Source organism: Anastrepha obliqua, chromosome 4 (assembly GCF_027943255.1).
Source record: "Anastrepha obliqua isolate idAnaObli1 chromosome 4, idAnaObli1_1.0, whole genome shotgun sequence".
Classification (NCBI taxonomy): Eukaryota; Metazoa; Arthropoda; class Insecta; order Diptera; family Tephritidae; genus Anastrepha; species Anastrepha obliqua.
The window spans coordinates 31,975,950-31,995,873 of NC_072895.1; the positions used below are offsets into that span (position 1 = coordinate 31,975,950).

The 19,924-nt window shown below is 39.7% G+C and overlaps 1 protein-coding gene across 1 annotated transcript in view; it reads right to left on the bottom strand.

The window, feature by feature from the left end:
- Positions 1 to 388: 388 nt before the first annotated feature.
- The window catches only part of LOC129245285 (uncharacterized), a 59,024-nt gene continuing 39,488 nt past the window's right edge, over positions 389 to 19,924 (bottom strand). Inside the window, exons 2-5 of the mRNA XM_054883367.1 lie at positions 12,534 to 13,862; positions 8,987 to 10,447; positions 8,026 to 8,749; positions 389 to 1,090 (exon numbers count right to left, since the gene is read on the bottom strand). Of these exons, the coding sequence (XP_054739342.1) occupies positions 8,254 to 8,749; positions 8,987 to 10,447; positions 12,534 to 13,153 (2,577 nt within the window). The 5' untranslated portion in view covers positions 13,154 to 13,862 and the 3' untranslated portion in view covers positions 389 to 1,090; positions 8,026 to 8,253. The remainder of the gene's footprint in view (positions 1,091 to 8,025; positions 8,750 to 8,986; positions 10,448 to 12,533; positions 13,863 to 19,924) is intronic.

Here is a 19,924-nt window from a genome sequence, read left to right on the forward strand (position 1 = left end):
ATTAATGAACGGAAAAATTGAAAATTGTTGTTGCTTTTGTAATGAAATTTTTTGTTAAAAATTAATGAACGGAAAAATTGAAAACTGTTGTTGCTTTTGTAATTGCAATTTTTTCTTACAAATTATTGAACTGAAATATTGAAAAAGCGCTCGTTGTGTTGTTGCTTTTGTAATTCTAATTTTTTGTTAAAAATTAATGAACGGAAAAATTGAAAATTGTTGTTGCTTTTGTAATTGAAATTTTTTGTTAAAAATTAATGAACGGAAAAATTGAAAATTGTTGTTGCTTTTGTAATTGGAATTTTTTTCTTACAAATTATTGAACTAAAATATTGAAAAAGCACGGGATGTGTTGTTGCTTTTGTAAAGAAATTTGTTGTCTCAAATTATTTAACTGAAATATTGAAAAAAACGCTGGTTGTGTTGTTGCTTTTGTAATTTAAATTTTTTGTTAAAAAGTATTGAACGGAAAAATTAAAAATGCGCCAGTTGTGTTGTTGCTTTTGATATAGAAATCATTTTCTTATAAATTATTTAACTGAAATATTGAAAATGCGCTAGTTGTGTTGTTGCTTTTGTAATTGAAATTTTTGTCACAAATTATTTAACTGAAAAACTGAAAATTTGCCAGTGGCTAAATTATTGTAAATTTACCGAATTCCAAAGTTCACAAAAGGCACTACTGCGTACTTTCAGATAGCCAGCCAATAAAAACATTTTTAGTTTTTGCATTTAGTCAACTCAATAACATCTCATTTTCAAAGATTTTTTTGTTTTTGTGTTTTGTATTTATTAATAAAAGGCACAATTTAATAAATTGAGAAAAAATTGTTTTAAAGCTTTTGCTACTAAGGTTGTAAGTCACATTTCTAATTTTCCATGCACACATTTTTTATGCATAGTTTGAAACTATTGGTTAAAATTTTGTATAAATGTAGATTTCGTTTTTAAAAATGCTTTCCATTTTTTTCCTTAATGTATTGATGTGTGTTTTTCGCGTGATTTCCAATTGACATGAGCGCTGATATTGCAGAAGCAGAAGACACTTCCATTTGCATTTTCTACTTGGATAAGGATATCGGATCAGAAGCTGAAAGCATAAAAAAGAAAAAATTGAGTTACCCAACTGTTGGTTGAAATTGTCATTGAAATATTTAATAGATTAAATGTTGTAATTAAAATGTGTATGTTATTATTATCATTTTTATCATTATGAGGGTATTTAGTAGCACGACCTGAAATATCTATTGTGCCGCCTTCATAGATTTAAAGTATTTTACTAAGCTCAACTTCCTCACCGAATTTTAGTATTCAACTTTTTTATTGAGTCTTATTTCCTCCTCTCGTAAAATTTCTTCACCCAGTTGTTTGTGTCGCTTAGGCACCAATCACTTTGACATCGTTCGTGTTGAAAAGTCTAGAACGAGTGGTGGAGAAACATATTCGAGTGGAGGTTTTGCCCAGAAGTCCACTTAGTAGAAATCAACACGCTTACCAGAGTGACAAATCGTGTGAATCAGCCTTACACGATTGATTGATTAGCAAGATTGAAGCCGGGCTGGAAGCTGACGAGTACACAATGGGCGTGTTCGTGGATACTGAGGTGGCTTTCAATAATGACACTTTCGGCTCAATATGTTCTTCTGCCGAACGATATGGAGTTAATCAAACCATTGTAAAGTGGATATGTTCCATGCCCTCTGAGAGGCTATTAACCGCTGGTGAGAACAGTGACGAACTAATCACCGCGAGTATAACCTCTGGTGATGCCCTAAGTGCTATGCTTGATCTGCTCCCCTTGGATCTTAATATACAACAGGAAGCAATAAAAGCGGCTGTACTAAGATCATAGGAATGCCGGAAAGCCCTAAATGATATTAGTGTCGTATTCAAGGTCAGCCTTATTTGGGTTTCGGGGCACAGAGATATTGTGGGGAAATTGTAAAGCCGATGAGCTAACCAGGAAAGGTATTACTCTTCAACTGCTCAGTGATAGAAGTACGATTGGGATACCTATGACCATGAGCAAATTAATAATCAAAAACAACACTATCTAAGAGGCCAATAGGCCATGGAGGCTACTGTGGCCACAAATAAATAAAAAGAAGAAAAAGGAGCTGCTTAGCCTTTCAAGATAGGATATCACGAAGGTCGTGGCTTGTATAATCGGTAATTGGCTATTTGGCAGGAATTAGAAGAATTTTTAGAAGTTTTCTCCCATTAATATTATAGAAAATGTGGAAAATGAATATTATAGCGATGAGGAAGAGCAAGAAACAGTTGAGCAGTTCCTTTGCAATTGCCCAGCCTTAGATAAATTCAGAGCAGGATTTCTAGGTAGATACTTATTCAATTCTCTTACAAGACTGTCCAGCGTGGGCATTGGACCAATCATGAGCTTCATAAGAGCCATAAAATGGTTTCACGAAGAAAAATAAACGAGGCTACCGTGTCGCACAGTGGTATCACAACGGACGTGTAAGGCCAAAGTGAGTTTGTCGCACAGATGGCTTTCTAGAATTCCTCTGATGATTCTAAACTTGTTCTTATTTAATTCCATATATTCGTTAAATCGGTTCAGGTTACAGTTACCTATCATGGATTTTGACTCTGGGCGGCCTCCTTTCCTGGCTAATTTATCTGCCTTTTCGTTACCAGTAATCCGTTCATAGGAAAGATACCTGTTTGTTGTGGGCCTAAGATGTTCAGCTTACCAAGACATCCCAGCATGAGTTTTGAGAGTTGAGAGCCTTGGTTGCTGTTTGTTAGTAAGGATCGCTTCTGCTTTTATAGTTGCGGTTGTAGGTTAAAGTGAGCACTTTCGTCTATTGCGTAGACTTTCGTGTGATATATATTTGTACTCTTGTCTAGCGCTTCCGAGTATCCTTTTCGCGGCCCGCAGACCACTGCTCCTGCCTCGCATCGGCGAGGGATCTGTCAGCGAATTAGTTACTATAGTTTAAGATAATCTTTCCCAAGTATTTTTATTGCTCAGTTCAGTCTTCAGTGAACATCAGTAGTTTCATGCGCGGTGGGCTGAGTAGCTTTGATTGTTTTTAGGATAGCTCTCTTCCCTTGGGATTGGGTATGAATGTGAAAAAATTTGAGTTCTAGGAAAACCTGCACTGATACCGTGCGACTTGTGCCCTGTTATGCTTACAGCGTACGTTTTTTTTGGTTTTGACAGCCTTGCAGAGAAACTTGGCTTTCCGTCCCAGAAATAAGTGTGCAAAGCATTAGTTGCTAAAAGAATTTTATTTATTTTTCCAAGTTTCATTTCATTTCTCCCATTAAAAGAATTCCCACATTCTATCGCTCCACCTCGAGAACCCACATTCGGTCCCAATTACGAATTGGTACGAATCTCCGTGCATGAAACACCAAATGCAGAAAAAGTTTTTTCTACCAGAGGTTGCCTCGGTAGGCAATGTCAAACCTTCGAGTGTATTTCTGCCATGTAAAAGCTCCACACAAAAAATATCTGCCATTTGGAGTCGGCTTAAAACTGTAGATCCTCCCATTTGCGGAACAATCATTAAAACGCACGCCGCAAATAGGAAGAGTAACTCGAACTATTTTGTGGAACGCAATGTACGATGGCATCCTCAAAATGGAGCTGCCCATGAATGCGACACTGGTTGGCTACGCAGACTATATTGCGCTAGTTGTCACGGGGAAACAGGCCATTGATGTGGAACTCACCTGATACAATGCTATAGCGAGAATTGAGCGCTGGTTATACAATGCCAAACTCCAACTAGCAGCGCAAAAAAATGAAGCAGCCTTTTTGAGCAAACAGCAGAAGAGGGAGAGTTTGACGGTAAATGTCTTAGGCCTCCACAACCAGTCTAAACCGGCTATACAGTACTTAGGGGTTATGATTGACTCGCGCACGACCTTCAGAAAGCACGCGGTGAAAGTCAGTACGAAAGGCGCCGTAGTTACAAATGCTCTAACACGGTTGCTGCCGAACATTGCGGAAGCCCAAGGTACAAGAAGGAGACTTCTATCTACTGCGATAGACTCCATTCTGTTATATGCCGCTCCTATTTGGTCCCTAGCCCGAGAAACACACCTACAACGAGCCAGACAGGTTTATAGGGTGAGTGCTTTGCGTGTAACCTGTGCATACCGGATGATGCAATTTGCGTGATGGCGGGAAAAATTCCACTGGATATCCGAGCACGTGAACTAAACCGTCTCTACCCAAGGCAAGGTGCAAAACCTAGAAGGGACCAAAAAGTTGGCACAGCGAATGGCGTCACTTGACAAGAGAATTGCAACCTTCAAATCCTGTTTTCAATCGACCAATCCTTATCCATTTTTGTAGAGAATTTCCGCAGTATCTATGAATTTATGGTACGGATATTCTTTGGCCTCGCCCAACTTTTTCTTGTGAAAAATTCTTCTTCTTGATTAACTAAATAACCGCTTAAGCGATTTAGAGCGAGTTTAACAAAGCGCGGCAGTAGTTTCTTTCTCATGCGAACCAGCGTCAGTTGGACACACCAAGTGAAGCCAAGTCCTTCTCCACCTGTTCTTTCAACGTAGAGGAGAACTTCCTCTTCCTCTGCTACCTCCAGGTGCGGTACCGCATCTTGTGAAAAATACTTAAATTAATTATAATACTTTTTAGAAAACTTAAGATCCCCTTCCTCTAGTGAAATCTTCTTTTCGTTTCTCTGATTTTCTACTACACCGATTATCTGCCAGGAATGCCACAAAGCGAGCTAATTAATTTCAAGATCTAATACACAGATTATTGATTGGTTTGCTGTTCAAGTAAATATCGTTGCCATTAGTTGCCATTCAAATTAAGCAATCACAACATTTTCCGCTGTCTACCATTGCACTTCAAAAAAGGAGAAAATTACGCGAAAAAAGCAGAAAACCAATAAGTGGAAGAGTTGCTGTAAGTGAAGCAACTTTGCATTTGTATAAATGTTGCAACATTTAGGCAAAAACCGTAGCAGCTTTAAAAGGGACACACAGAACACCGACTAGTGGCTTAGAATAATGTAATTTGCAAATTGAATCGTGTCTGCAAGTCTCGAATTTCCATTTGCTTCACTGCAGCGGGAGTCGAGAGTGACTGGCTGACGCCAACGCAGCCTTCTATGGCGGAGCATGGCAGTCGGCACCTTTCAATGTTTACTTTGATGGCAGTCACTGTTGTCTTTCCTTTAGATTATTCTAACTTTGTTATTTATTTTGCCATGCTAATGTTGTCGTCTTATTTGTGTATTTGCTCATTGGTTGAACACCTTTGCTTGGTCTTCGAAACTGCCTCGGCTGCGCTAACTGCAGTACTGCAAGAGTTCCGCAATTACAGTTCATTTGAAATAAGTTCCTCCTTTTGAATAATTCCTGTGCCAACTGTTTACATTTTTCAATTGGGATTGTGTAATTTATCAGCTAATGAAGTTCGTGTCGTCAGTTTTTATTTTCGAACACTAACAGCTTTTGTTAACAAATGGAAAATGGGCAGATATCATTTGAAAGGAGTTGAGAGTTGGAAAAAAAGGTTTAAAGTATTATTAGTATTAAAGCAATATTGGAAAATGCAAATTTTAAACTGTAATGGGACAGATTTATTTCTACAGATCAAACCGCAGCTGCCAACAAACCTGACATCATCTTGTTCGACAAGATAAATACAACAATCGAAGTAATCGATATAGCGGTGCCCCTTAATCGCAACTTCCAAAGCACATACTCCATCAAAATATCGAAGTATAGTATGCAGCTTTGGCCATAGAACTTAAACGGATGTATAAAGCGATGGAAGTGAACATAATTCCCATAATTATATCGTCCACTGGATTAGTGCTTAATTTAATAAAAAACTTGAAGAAGTATGACTGCCAACACCTTTTAGAAGACATGCAGAAGACGACCATACTGGACATATGTGCAATAGTTCGTAGATTTTTAAATATTTAAGCAATAGTAATCGCATGGGCGTATAACTTGGACTACGCTCCACCAGAGCACAATCCCTTGAAAATTTTATCCGGGACGGACTAGTGCATAAAAACTTAGCAGACAACGTCAAAACTCTTCAACTCCCAGAATATTTAATTTTCGACATGCAGAAAGCAGCTTTGCTCAATTCTTGTCATATAGTCCGAAACTTTTTACAGTAAACGTTTTTCTTGTTAGTAAATTTGTTAATTATTTTGCATAATATTTATATATATATTTAATTGTAATATTTTATACCTGTTATAAATTATTGGCTTGCAGCTAAGCTGTCGCCAATTAATATAACACTCCTTTTTTGGGATGCAATAAAAAAAAAAAATAATAATAAATAAATAAAAAAAAAAATAAAATAAAATATTATAAAATAAAATAAAATAAAATAAAATAAAATAAAATAAAATAAAATAAAATAAAATAAAATAAAATAAAATAAAATAAAATAAAATAAAATAAAATAAAATAAAATAAAATAAAATAAATAAAATAAAATAAATAAAAATAAATAAAATAAAAAAATAAAATAAAATAATGCCGCTGCAGACAGATCTCGAAGATGCAATAGTCGGAGTGAGACATTAGACCTCGTGCTAGCGGGATGCACCACACTGGCAAACTCTGTGTACCTGAAGCAACATAACGACATCGCGAAAATAATCCATCTAAAACTGACGCAGATGTAGAACTTCAATCGAAGCAAAATACCGTACTTCAGATACACCCCAGAACCTGTTCAAGAAGACTCCAACTACCTTCTATATTACGACCGATCAATTTTAACAAATGCCACAAGAGACCACAATAGGCCAGATATTTTCCTGATTGATAAATCTCAAACGACTGGTTATATAGTTGATATTGCTGTTCCTCTAAACAGAAACATGCAAAAAAACATATGCGGAAAAAATATCCAAATATTCTGACTTAGGCATTGATGTCAAACGCCAGTGGAAGCTAAGGAAGGTGCACATACTACCAATTATCATCTCAGCCCACGGACTAGTGCATAAAAACTTAGCAGACAACGTGAAAACTCTTCAAATCCCAGAAAATTTAATTTTCGACATGCAGAAAGCAGCTTTGCTCAATTCTTGTCATATAGTCCGAAACTTTTTACAGTAAACGTTTTCCTTGTTTGAAAAATTGTTAACTATTTTATATAATATTTATAGACATTAATTTAATTGTAATCTTTGTACCTGTTATAAATTATTGGCTTGCAGCAAAGCTGTCGCCAATTAATGTAAATTACTCCTTTCTTGGGATGCAATAAAAAAAATAAAAATAAAATAAAATAAAAAAAACATAAGAAAAAAAAAAAAATAAAAAAATAAATAAAAAAAATATAAAATAAAAAAAAAATAAAAATAAAAAAAATAAAAAAATAATTAAAATAAAATAAAATAAAATAATAATAAAAAAATAAAAAAAAAACACAAAAATAAAACAAAATAAAAAATATATATATAAAAAAACATAAAATAAAAAAAAATAAAGTAAAATAAAAAAAGAAACAAAAAATAAAAAAATAAATAAAATAAAAAAAAATTAAATAAAAAATAAAAAAATAAATGAAATAAAAAAAATATAAAAATTTCGTAAAAATTTCAATTTTTTTAGTTACAATGCTAAGAAAAATGTCGAGTATGCAGATTTATAGCCCTTCGTAAACATAAAGTTCGCGTTGATTTTTAACAATTTTTTTAGTGGAGGTGTTGGGTTTTTTCTTCCATATAAAAACATGTCGAGCATTCGTTTTATGGAGAAAACACGTAAGATCGCCTGGAAAAAATTACCAAAAATCAGCCCGATTATGCAGGCACTTTAAACGTATACTTTATTTTACCAAAATTCAATGGACTACAGAACTGGGGTGCGGAATTTCGCTAAAGATTCTAGTTAAAAAGTTGAAAATGTATATATGTATATGTATGTATGTATATGTATGTATGTATGTATATGTATGTATGTATGTATATGTATGTATGTATATTGAGTATGCATATACATAATAGTATTTATGTATATGTATAACACACTCACCTTAAGGTAATGCATAAAAATCCATTTAAGTGTAACTTTTTTTTTTAAGTGATGGCAACATCATTCTTCATTCATTGGTTCGTAATCATTCCATTCCACCGCAAAAAAGCTCTGCCCAATACCTCTACGATTGCTCTTCTTTAAAGTACATGTATATATGGCAACAACTTCGAAAACTTGCCCCGCATTTGCTTCATACCACACCCTGACATATTTCCTGCCACCTGACTACAAGTATAACGTCGCCTGCTGGCGATGATCAAAATGATGTATATATAATTTCTTTTTTGACTTCTCTTTGGATGGCCGCAAATCCCAGACTAAATTCGATAGACTACGCGGACGCGATAGACGACGCGTCTTCTTTTCGGGCAACTTGTTTGAGTCGCCGGAGGTGCGCCCGCCACTGCGTGATGAGTCGAGTGTGCCTTCGCGCGGATTGTGGTGCATGACGCCCACACCCACACCCACACCCATACCCATACCCAAGCCAGTCACCGCTGCCAAGCCACCAGCAGTGCTGGCGCTTTTGCTTAGCGGTGGCGGCGGTGGCGGTGGTAAGTGTGGCGCATGATGCGTCTGATGATTGAGGATGCTGCTGCATTTGAGTACCACATCGGGGGGCACTGCGGCTGACTGGTTACCTTTGGAATTGCTTGAGATCGGCGTTGCTGCAATGGAGGTGTTTTCAGGTGTCAGCTGCAAACTGCTGAGACTCTTGTACCTGCAAGATGGAGTGAGAGAGTTTCGTGGGTGAGTAAGTGGAGAAGAGAAATTAAAAATGGGGGCATTTTGTACTTCTTATTTATTCTAAATTTGTTGATACGACGACTCGACGTACAAAATTCATATATAAAAAAATTTAAACTCTTTTTCCCAAGTCACAAATTTTGTTTTGTATATTTCTCTAATTTTTTCAAAAACTTTTTCGTTGTATAAATGCGCTTCCTCCCGTTCTTACCTTATATGAAAGAGCGGTGATTGTGGTTCCAGGCTGCATTCCTTACTCGCGCCCAAAAGGCCAGCGCTAAGCGGCCCATTTGCAGCGTGACCACCATTGTTGCTATTGCTGTTGCTGGGCGTTAGCACTTTGCCGTGATGGTGATGAGAGTGGTGCGCTGCAACTGCTGCAGCTGTAGCATTCACCACCGCAGCCGTCGAGCTGCCAGCATGTGGGTGTTGCGCCTGCGTTGAGTGATGATGATGATGATGGTGACTGGACGCAGAGGCGGCTGCTGCCGCTGCCGCCACAGCCGCTGCTGTCGCACCGGTGGCTGTGTTGCTGCCCGCACTGTGCGTATTCTTCAGATAAAGCTTTGGTAGTGTGGGTCGTTGCCGCTTCTCTGGCAACTTCTTGCCCGGTATGGTCTCAATGGGCGGTGGCACTGGTTTGATGTCCTCCTGCACATGGCTGTGATGGTAGTGATTTACCACCGCTCCACCGCCTGACTGGTGCGCATGTGGATGCGCGTGTGGATGTGGGTGGCTGTGGTGATGATTGTGGCTGTGACTCTGATGGTGGTGGTGATGATGATGATTGCCACCGACACTGCCACCAGTGTTGTGGCTGTTGTTGTTGTTGTTGTGGCTTTGATTGCTGCTATTGTGACTGCTGTTTGTGTTTGTGTTTGTATTCGTCTGCTTCACCGACTCTAAACTGCTGTAGTTGTTATTGTTAGTATTGTTGTTGTTTCCGCTGCCCCCACCGCCACTGTGATTTGTGTTGCTGCCACTGCTAGCGTTTAAGCTATTACTATTGTTGTTATTGTTGTTGTTAGTATTGCCACTATTAGCTGGGGCACCCACACGAATGAGACTGCAGTAGTTGCCGCTACTGTCGGTGTGATGCGACTTGATTGTCGGCGTTTCGCAGATCGGCTCGAAGCGTGTCAGTCCCTTAGAGAGAGGCGTTAAACCGCGCACATAATCGTAAATATGATCTATTTCGTTGTACTCCTCGGCTATCTCGGCGCTGGTGAGTATGCCCGCTGCCCCACCAATACCTTTGCCGTAAGCATCACAGCTGGCGCTCTTGCGCAGCACATATCCGTTCTCCATTAGACCGCCGGCTACGGAGGCTGATGGCAACATAACTACGGGCAATTTATTCCGACTACTGAACTTGGAGTCTTTTTTCTCCTTCTCCGACAACTTGAGATCCACCACTTGCAGACGATCACGTGCATCCGACAGTAAACGTTGCGCCTTCTCCAGGAAGCGCGTATATTCAATAAAGTGTTCCAGCTGCTCCATATTGCGTGCGCGTTGCAATTTAATTTTCACATTGAGCGGCACTGGCACCAAATCGTTGTCTTTCTGCAGCGGCAGGGCAAATACGCGATCGATTTCCACACAGCCGAGTAGACGCAGCTCCGGAACAAAAGGCTGCTTGAGACCCTTGGGTGCACTGCCATGGACCAGTCTGAAAGGAGTGCAAGTGAGAAAGTATTAAATTTGGAAAGGTCAGAACTGGAAAGTTGTAAAAATATTGGTTTCCTAATAATGAAATGATGTACGATGCATACGCAGGCAGGTGAAATGGTTGAGGTACCTCTCTGTCACTGCCCAAGTAGCACTAAAGCGCAGTTTTGATATCATTTTGAGACCTCCAACAGGCAGATATCTACGAGTGCAGTCAATCAGAGCTGTTGATGCAATGGAGAAGATTGGTGGTTGGCGCACTGCCTCAGGCTGTCGAAGAAAAGGGCACCAGTGGCGCAAATCGTCTAGCCGCCAAGCCCAGACATTTACAGAGCAACTGCTCAACAGTCTCCTTCTCTGAAAGGTCCCCACAACTTCTGCAACGGGGGTTAAATGGTAAACCTAGCTTTCCCGCGTGTGAGCCGATCGTTCAATCAGCGGATAACACAGCTACGAGTTTGGAAATTGAATTGCGTGAAGTTCCCAGGACTTGTTGGATAATCAAGTGGATAATCAAGTGGTGTCCCTTCTTGTACTATGTCCAAAATTCACAATTGTTCATTGAAGTTTTCGAATATACGAGCCACATTTGGTGAAACGAACACGACAAATTTGTGTATGAAGAAAAAAGCCTACCGCCGGGGGAGATATCCAGAATACCTCGGCTGAGATAAAGAAGGCTGGTAGATCAGTAATTACTAGAAGTTCAGAGAGAGTTGTTGCCCTAGCAGGCTATGAGATGAGTACAAGAAAACCATTGAAACAAGGAAGTAAAAAGATTGGCCAAGATCAAATGGAAGAAAAAGAAAATTATACTTTTGCCAAGTTTAGAATTCAGTTCTTTTATATATCATTCTAAACTGTGACTAGGGTTCGCCGCTCTAGCAGGGTATCAGTACTCAACAATAATGTCAACTTTGAAATCCAACAGAGAATCTTTCTTTCGATGAACAAAAATTACATTTTATGAGATTCTTATCATACATCACTGCAACCCTTACAGGTCAATGGAAAGTAGGGGAGCATGCAGCCAGACTCAACCTCCCCTTCAATCCCATCTGCAGAAGCTGTCAAGCGAAAGGGGTGAAGGAGAGTCGTTTTTCGTTTTCATGGCAGTCGGTTCTACGTTACCGAAACGACTCAGTTTTATATCCAGCCAAGGACTGTCTAGCTAGGGCACGACTCCGCTCCTTCGGTAAGCCTTTCCTACAGAAAATTAAGGAGATCTCAGGCATCGAGATAAAGGATTTGCTGTTATACTTGGACCTCACTAAATGAATCTGACTTGGAAACAAACACAAAAAAAAATACATCATCACACGAGGCAGTGGTAGTAAAACCACACTGGTCAGTAATTAGGAGTATTTTTGTGGAAATATTGAACCACTTCAACAACAACAACAACTTATCATGCCTGGCCTATTGAATGGCATAGAAGGTTAACGATGACAAAATCCGATTAGGTGTCCTTTGGAGCCTTCTCTGCTTCTGCGGAAGATTTTTGTCGGCGACGGCGAATCTCGTAGACAATGGAATAATGAGCTGTATGAGCCTTACGACGACATATACATAGAGATCCAACGGCTCCGCTGGCTAAGTCAAAACGTTTCATTGGATACAACCGTTCTAGCTCTGGAAGTATTCGATGTGCTGCCTGCAATTTGTAGCAGAGGAAGGAATGGGGGGTGGTGAGCCCATATGGCATCAGTTGGGATCAGATAAAAACAACGTCTGGATGGCTTTGTTAAACTTGGTCAAAATCGCTTAAGCGGTTAGCGCGCCAATCAAGAAAAAGAAGAAGCAGAACACACTGAGTAATGTCCGGGTTCTTGAGCTAAGAAACGGGGAAAAAACTTTCGAAAAATACCTCTCATATACTCTACTATAAATTGAAACTAACCGTGGGAAATAGAAATTTGAGTTTACGAGAATGAAATTCTGAAATTGGTTTGAAAGAGGAAAAACATATCGACTGACATTGGGATTCTTCTGATCATCAAAGAAATATCTGATTATAAAAAGTCTATGATAATTTCGTTAATATTCTTACGACTACATATTTCCTATAACGCGCCTACCGTACCCACCTCACAATGACTGGCATCCGTTTTAGTAGTAGATTCTTCACCGTGTGCACTCCGCTAATGCTATCCTCCTTGGCGATCGGTGAGAATTTCGCTTTGGTATCGAGTGGCAAATTGATAATCTCATCTTTTATATTCTTGCATTGCAAGTATTTGCCATTGTCGTTCATCGTCGTTAGTAGTTCACCTGCGTGAATGGTACGATTCATCTGGGTGCACCGGAACGTTTCACGCACCAGAACGCGCAAATTACGTCGTTTCGATAGTTCCAGCACCGAATCGATGCAACGCGTCGAACGACCATCTTCGCTGAGTAGCTCAAAGTAACCGGGATATGTTTCCGGTATGAGCACCTTGGCGCCAACATTGGTCGTCTTGCGTCCCTCCTTAATTTTAATCGGTTGCGCGAGTATCTGGTACTTCTTGCCGGCACTTAGAAAAAGTGCTGTACTCTGCAACGATGGCGCCGAGAGCGTTGGCACACCAAGATTCTGATGTTGCCCCTTAATGATTTTTGCGACAGCGGGCAATTTTTGTTTGGAAAATTCGCGCAAATATACCGGCGGTTCGGTGTCACCGAAGCGGGAGGCGGCCAATATTATTTGGCCATCCGTTGCGGCCATGTCGCGATTGAAGAATGAGAGCAGCTTGTTGCGCGCAATGCTAACATTAATCGTGAGTAAATTTCATTGGGGTTGCGGCACCGCTGTCGCTGTTACAGACGCTGTCGGAGCTACTGCTGCTGCTGTTGCTGCTGCTACTTCTGATGTTGCTCCGAACGTTGTGGCGCCGCTGCAGACGTACTCGACGCAAGTGTTATGCGGAAGTGGTGGAAGTGTAGTTATCGTTGCTTTTGTTGTTGGTTTGGTAAATGTCGTCGATGGCGTTTGGTACCTGTGGATGGGTTCGATATGTGCGTTTGAGGTTTTAGCTGCTTGTATCGTTGGCGGATTGCTGCTGCTGCAGCTGCGGTAAGAGGTCGCTAATGTCTTGCTCGAAATGGTGTGAAGCGGATGTTGATTGTTGTTGATGTTGTTGGGATTATGCGAAGGATAATTTGTGTCTATGTTGTTGTTGGTTTGTGCACTGCTAAAAGTGTTCAAATGCGGGTCGATATTATTGTTGTAGGCGGTGTTGTTGGTTGTAGTGGTGGTGGTGGTGGTGGTGGCGTTGTTGACGGACGTTGTGAGGAAACGCGAGGATGTTTGCAGTGCGTAGGTGAGATACTGCATTCGGGTTTGTGTAGCTGGACTCTGTCACTAATATGATGGGGTAATCAGTTTCGCAAAGATTTTTAAGGAATTATTAGTTTGCTGGCACCTGAAGTGATATCTGCAAATGAAAAGAAAAATATTTGTATTAGTATGCGGCTACGGAGTATATATATATAAGTATATAAATAAGTTCTAATAGTTGATGACTTAACTAAATTCTGAGTGGTTGGGACATAATCCAATTACATAACCTCAAACCTAAGCAGGTTCAAAATTAAATTATTTTCTTACAAAAGCATAACAACATTAAAGTTTACAGTGTCCGGCACTCGAAGTGTGACCAATTAAAAAGGCCATAAATTTAATTTGGAAACTTACTTTTATTCAATTCAAAGCAAAAAATGTGTGAAAATAATGCAGAATTTATAATCAATTAACTTTTGGTCGATACAACCACCCTTTGCCTTGACTATGGCCTTGAGACGGTCCAGAAACGAGTCGGAGGCTGCCCTAATGCGACTTGCAGTTATTTTGGCCCACTCGCGGATAAAGGCTTTTTTCAGCGCCGCGAGACTAATGAATTTTTAGTTCGGACCTTTGCTCTCCAAAATGGCCCAAAAAGAGAATAATCCATCAGATTCGCGTGTGGTGAGTTTGGGAGCCATTGTGTGGACGTTAAGAAGTTCGGAACGAGGCTTTTGAACCATTCTTGGTTCATTCGAGCTTTGTGAGACGGTGCCGAGTTGAAACGTTCGTGGTCTACGAACGAAATGTTTGTCTGCCCTCGGCTTCAAAGCAACCTCCAGAATAATTTCCCGTTAATATTTCGCATTGGCTCGTTGAAAATGATTGGAGAGCGCCTATTTGCGGTTACAGCGGCCCTAACCATTACCTGTGGCGGGTGTTGCCTCCTGGTCGCCAATCGATGACTCAAATTTGCGTATGAACGGTCGGTCAAATAAACTCTATCGTTTTGGGAGTTTACCAGTTGCTCAATTTGAAAAATTTTCTCGTTAGAAGAGACAATGTTTGGAGTTGACCGCTTTCGGTTAAGCGCAGCAACTCCTTCGCACTCTCAAGTCTGACTTGTTGCTGATTTGGTGTGAGATTATGCACCTTTTGGATCTTGTAAGACTTGACTTTGAGATCATTTTTCAGTATGCGGCGGATGCTACGGTCAGATATTTTCTGTTCTTCGCCATTTGATTGGCACTAAGTCGGGGACTTCGCTCAAGTCGCTTCTTCACTTTTTTAACCATTTCACGTGAGATTGCAGTCTTTTGATGACCACCTCCATGTGGAAAACCAGAATGGTTAATTCCAGAGTAAAACCCCTCAGCAGGCTATGAGCATGACATCTGGTGATGCCCTTAATGTCATTCTGAACTTGCAACCTCTAGATCTTCAAATCGAAAGGAAGCAATGAAGGCGGCATACAGGCTCAAGTTAAACGGAGTCTGGGGAAATGAAATAAGCACTGACCACTGTCAGATATACCACCAGTTGTCGGAGCGGTGCACACTGTTCTCGATGCCGGTGGACAATTGGGTGTCTGTCGTTAGCTTCGGATAGATAGAGATCAATGGTTAAGTCCAGATAGAGATCAATGGTTAAGTCTAGAGAATCTATTAACGGGATATCAGCACACTTTCTACACCGACGGATCCAAAACCAGTGACGGAAGCGGATCTGGATGGTACTTAGCCGAAGACACTAAGTACTCCTATGCCACTGGACAGATGGCCACGGTATTCCTTTCGGAAGTCTATGCTATCTTGAATGTGGCGTACTGGCTAATTGAGAAAAAGTGGTAGGGCAACAGTATTGGAACTTGTAGTGACAGTCAAGCTGCACTGAATGCCCTTGCTAACCCACGCTGCTCTTCGAAGTTAGTCGGTGAATGTAAGACAAAACTGAACAGTGTTGCAAAACACAATAAAGTTAGTCTTATTTGGGTGCCTGGACTTTGTGGTATTGCAGGGAACGAGTAAGCTGATAAATTGGTAAATGAAGGCTCTGCAAGTATGCCACTAGGCCCTGAAACCTTGCTAGGTTTCAATTTCGCATCGATTCAACTATGGATTGACGACTTCATGAGGGTCGGTAGAGGTCGTTGGCCAGAGTTGAACTCGTGCAAAGTGCTTTGTGAAAGAACCAAACAGGAAAACAGCGACCTTTCTCCTAAAACTCAGCAGGAAGGATCTGAGAGTACTGGTGGCTATAATCACAGGGCACAACGTCTGTGGCCAAGAGATTTGTGGAAGAGTAAACTCAAACTAATTTATCCGTTTTTACTATCCACCTTTTATCTTTCCTATCTCTATTCTTTCTACTGAAATTTATCCGGGTGTAGTACAATGGTCTACTGACTGAGTGCTTGGACTTGTCCATTCCCCCACAAATCTAATCTAATCTAATCTAACCTCCATGACGTTTCGCGATGCTACCAGTATAAAAATTTTATTTACTTTACGTTTGAAATACATTACTAATTTCGTTTTTTCGCGTTTACTCTCGGCAAAATGCCTCCGCGCGCTTGTAAACATTACTCTGGACTGTCTTTAGCCAACTAACCGACAGCTGATGTCCGTCCATCAGCTGCGCCAGCGATCTGAAGTTGGTTACACTTCAAGTACCGTACCCTGTATATTGAAAAATTGTTGCACCCTTTCTATTAGTTGGTGTTTAATATCTCAAGTTTCGCACTTGGGATTTACCAAATGGGCACTACACACCTACCCTTTAAGAGCACGAAGGCGATAAATGGGTCTTAAATGAAAAATGTATTCTTGAAATAGTTAATTTTTATCGTAAGGCATCCAAAAATATTATCAAAACGGACACACTTAGCGTTTTCTGTCTTCCTCCACATTACCGTTGGTCTGTCAAATGGTTAAAGGTTATTCATTTACTTTACTTTGAGGACTGCCAGGCATACAATCTTTGACTTGACCGTGCAATATCGCTTCACAGTAATAGATGTTGTCTCTCTCTAAAACTGAGAATTTATGCGCCACCATAAAAAATGTTGCTAAAGTTTTTGGCACCACGACAGCAACACAACAAGCTTACTTTGTTATATAAATATTTTAATTTCTGGTAGTTGGTTAGAACAACAACGGGATTAATACCCACATAAGTGTACTAACATATACACTTATGCATGTATTGGTAAGCGTTAGCTAAGCGACAACACACACACATCCGCATGCATATTTATGGGTTTCAGTATGAAAAGATCAACATCTTCCGCGAAGCTATTCTGCACCGCTCGTAAAAGGCCAACCGCCAGCAACAAACCTTCTACACTAGCATGCCCCCTTTTTCACCAATTCCGCGTACATATAATGACTTACAAGGTGTTATTTATGGCCTAATAAAGCAGAAACGAGCATAGAAAAGAGAATAAACAACGTTTACGAATACTATGCAACCAGAAAAGAGTGCGTCAAATACGCGTACAGCGACAACAAAATAATTCTAGCGACCGACGCGCAATTTGCAATTCCCTCCAATGACGATTATGGGAGCCGTTGGTGATCGTGCTGCAGCACACAGGGTGATTGGGACAACATTGATGCTGATGATAGCCATTAAGATGGATCTGCTGGTATTAGTTAATTTTGCATTCAGAGGCAACAGTAAAAAACCAACTACATCCCGAATTGGAATTCGTGCTAGAAACACCTAGTAAAGAACAGAAAACAAAAAAGTAGATTTAGATATCACGTCCCCGAAAATAGATAAGGGAAATCTCACTTTGTTACTATCCGCTACACTCGTATGGGGGTAGTCATAAAAAATGATAATTTTTGTGATGACAATCCATTAAAGCATTTACTCATAAATCTACAAAATGTGGCTTGCTTGTGTGAATTATCCTTAATTAGTTTGTTATCTTTGTGTTCCATTTACTCTCAAAAGCGAAAAATAGTAAATTTCTTCCTGCCTTGAGAAGTGTTGCGTATTCCATTTTAAGATTGCAATTAAAAATCAATTGTAGGTAACTACAGGATGTTATGTGCATGTAGGTTAAATGAAGAGGGTTGCTGGAACGAAAAAACTTATGGTCAAGGCAGTCTATTATTGCGACACACTCAGTTAACCTCGGTGAGGACTGACTACATTGCCCCGACGGTAACATTCAATAGGAATTTTTCCACTCTCTTTCCATCTAAGGAAGAATGGAATAAGGGATTATCTCTAAACAACTTCGACACTACAGTCTATACGGATGACAGTAAAATGGATTGTGGTGTTGGAGCTGGTACTACTGTGGGCAAAAAGTAAGGTGAATTTATTTGTCAAACTTCGCGAGACCAAAATTTCGCTCTAGTTATTTTTTTTCATGAGTTGGCAGCACTGTTAATAACATCATAGTGGCTGATGAATTTTGCTACATTAAGAAACTCAAATAACTTTTTTTTTAGTGTATGGAATTCATTTATTTTTTTGAAGTCAAACTTCTTTTGTCTCGAAGGATGAAACGCTGTGAGGAGTAAAACCATAGCGTTTCATCGATATGTGACGCTACGCCAGCGCCATCTGTTAAAAGCGTGGCGTGGATGAAACGCTGTGAGGAGTAAAACTACGCTAAACTACGTAAAACTCACGCTATGCCAGCGCCATCTGTTAAAAGACTGGCGTGGCGTGTCGTCGTGAATGTAATGCGGTCGTTTATTATTGCATTCTTATCGAATGTAATTTGTAAATATGACATTTGATTGACGGCCGCCGTAGCCGAGTGGGTTGGTGCGTGATCACCATTCGGAATTCACAGAGAGGTCGTTGGTTCGAATCTCGGTGAAAGCAAAATTAATGAAAACATTTTTCTAATAGCGGTCGCCCCTCGGCAGGCAATGGCAAACCTCCGAGTGTATTTCTGCCATGAAAAAAATCTGCTCATAAACATATCATAAAACAAAATGAAATAAATGCATAAAAAAAAAAAAAAAAAAAAATTTCTTGTGATTCGAACCAAGGATTTCGGATCGGAAGCCCACATTGCTAACCGCTGGGCTATCGCGCTGTGCTGTCGCCGCAAAATAATGTATCATAAATCTGTTTACCATACCAAAGACCATACACTTTGCGAACGCATTTCGGTGGAAACAGTTGACAGTTATCCCAAACACAATATTATATTAGTAACGCGAGACGCGTCATAGAGTGTGTGTGTAGTTTTGAGCAAATCTTACAAACATATTTTGTTTTGTTGATTGATTTCTGTTAAATATGGCATCAAATCAACAAAAACGGAAACCGAAAACAGGTGCTGAACGGCAACGTGAGTATTTGGAGCGTAAAAAATTAAGAGCTACTGTTGAACACCGTGACAGTGAATCCTCCGGTTGTACGATAAGTGATAATTTGTAGTACCAACAACAAGATGCGGAACTACCATTGATGCAGTATTTCATCGATACCTTGATAGATTAGAATGTAGATCATTTTTTACGTATTTCAGTTACCATAAAGCCCTTGTTTCATTTTTGGAAAACGAATCCAATAATGATAATGACAATGCCGAGAACTAAATGTAATTGAGTACAATAAATTCATTTCTTTTTATATTAAAATAAATAAATAATTCTGTTTAATAAAATTCCATTCCATGCTTTCCATGACTTCTGCATGCATTATATTGAAATAATAGTTAAATTATTGATTTGTTGATAAAAGAAGTTTCACTTCAATCGTGCGGGTTCCGTGAACTACCACACACTTTCTTTTTATTTTTCAAGTTGAAGGTCATTAAATTTTATTAAATGTAGCTTAACTAGTTTTAAAAATAATTGAATTTAAATGCCCCCATGCTCGTTGACACAAGTGCGGCATCTTAGTAAAAAGTTGTTCATTGCTGCTTTGAGAGTTGCGACAGGAATAGCCGCAATTGTTGCCCGAATGGATTGTTTTAGTTCATCCAAATTTGTTGGCTTTGTTTTATAAACTTCTTGTTTACATAAACCCCACAAGAAAAAGTCAGGTGCAGTAAGGTCAGGCGACCTGGGGGGGCCAACGAAATTCGGAGTTTCTTGAAATCAGTTTATTGGGAAATTTTCGTCGCAACTCTGTCATAACAGTCCGATCTTGTTGAAACCACACAGAGTTGAAAGGAATTCTCTTTCGGCGTAGTTCTGGATAGAAAAATTCTTTCAGCATTTTCAAATAACGGTCTCC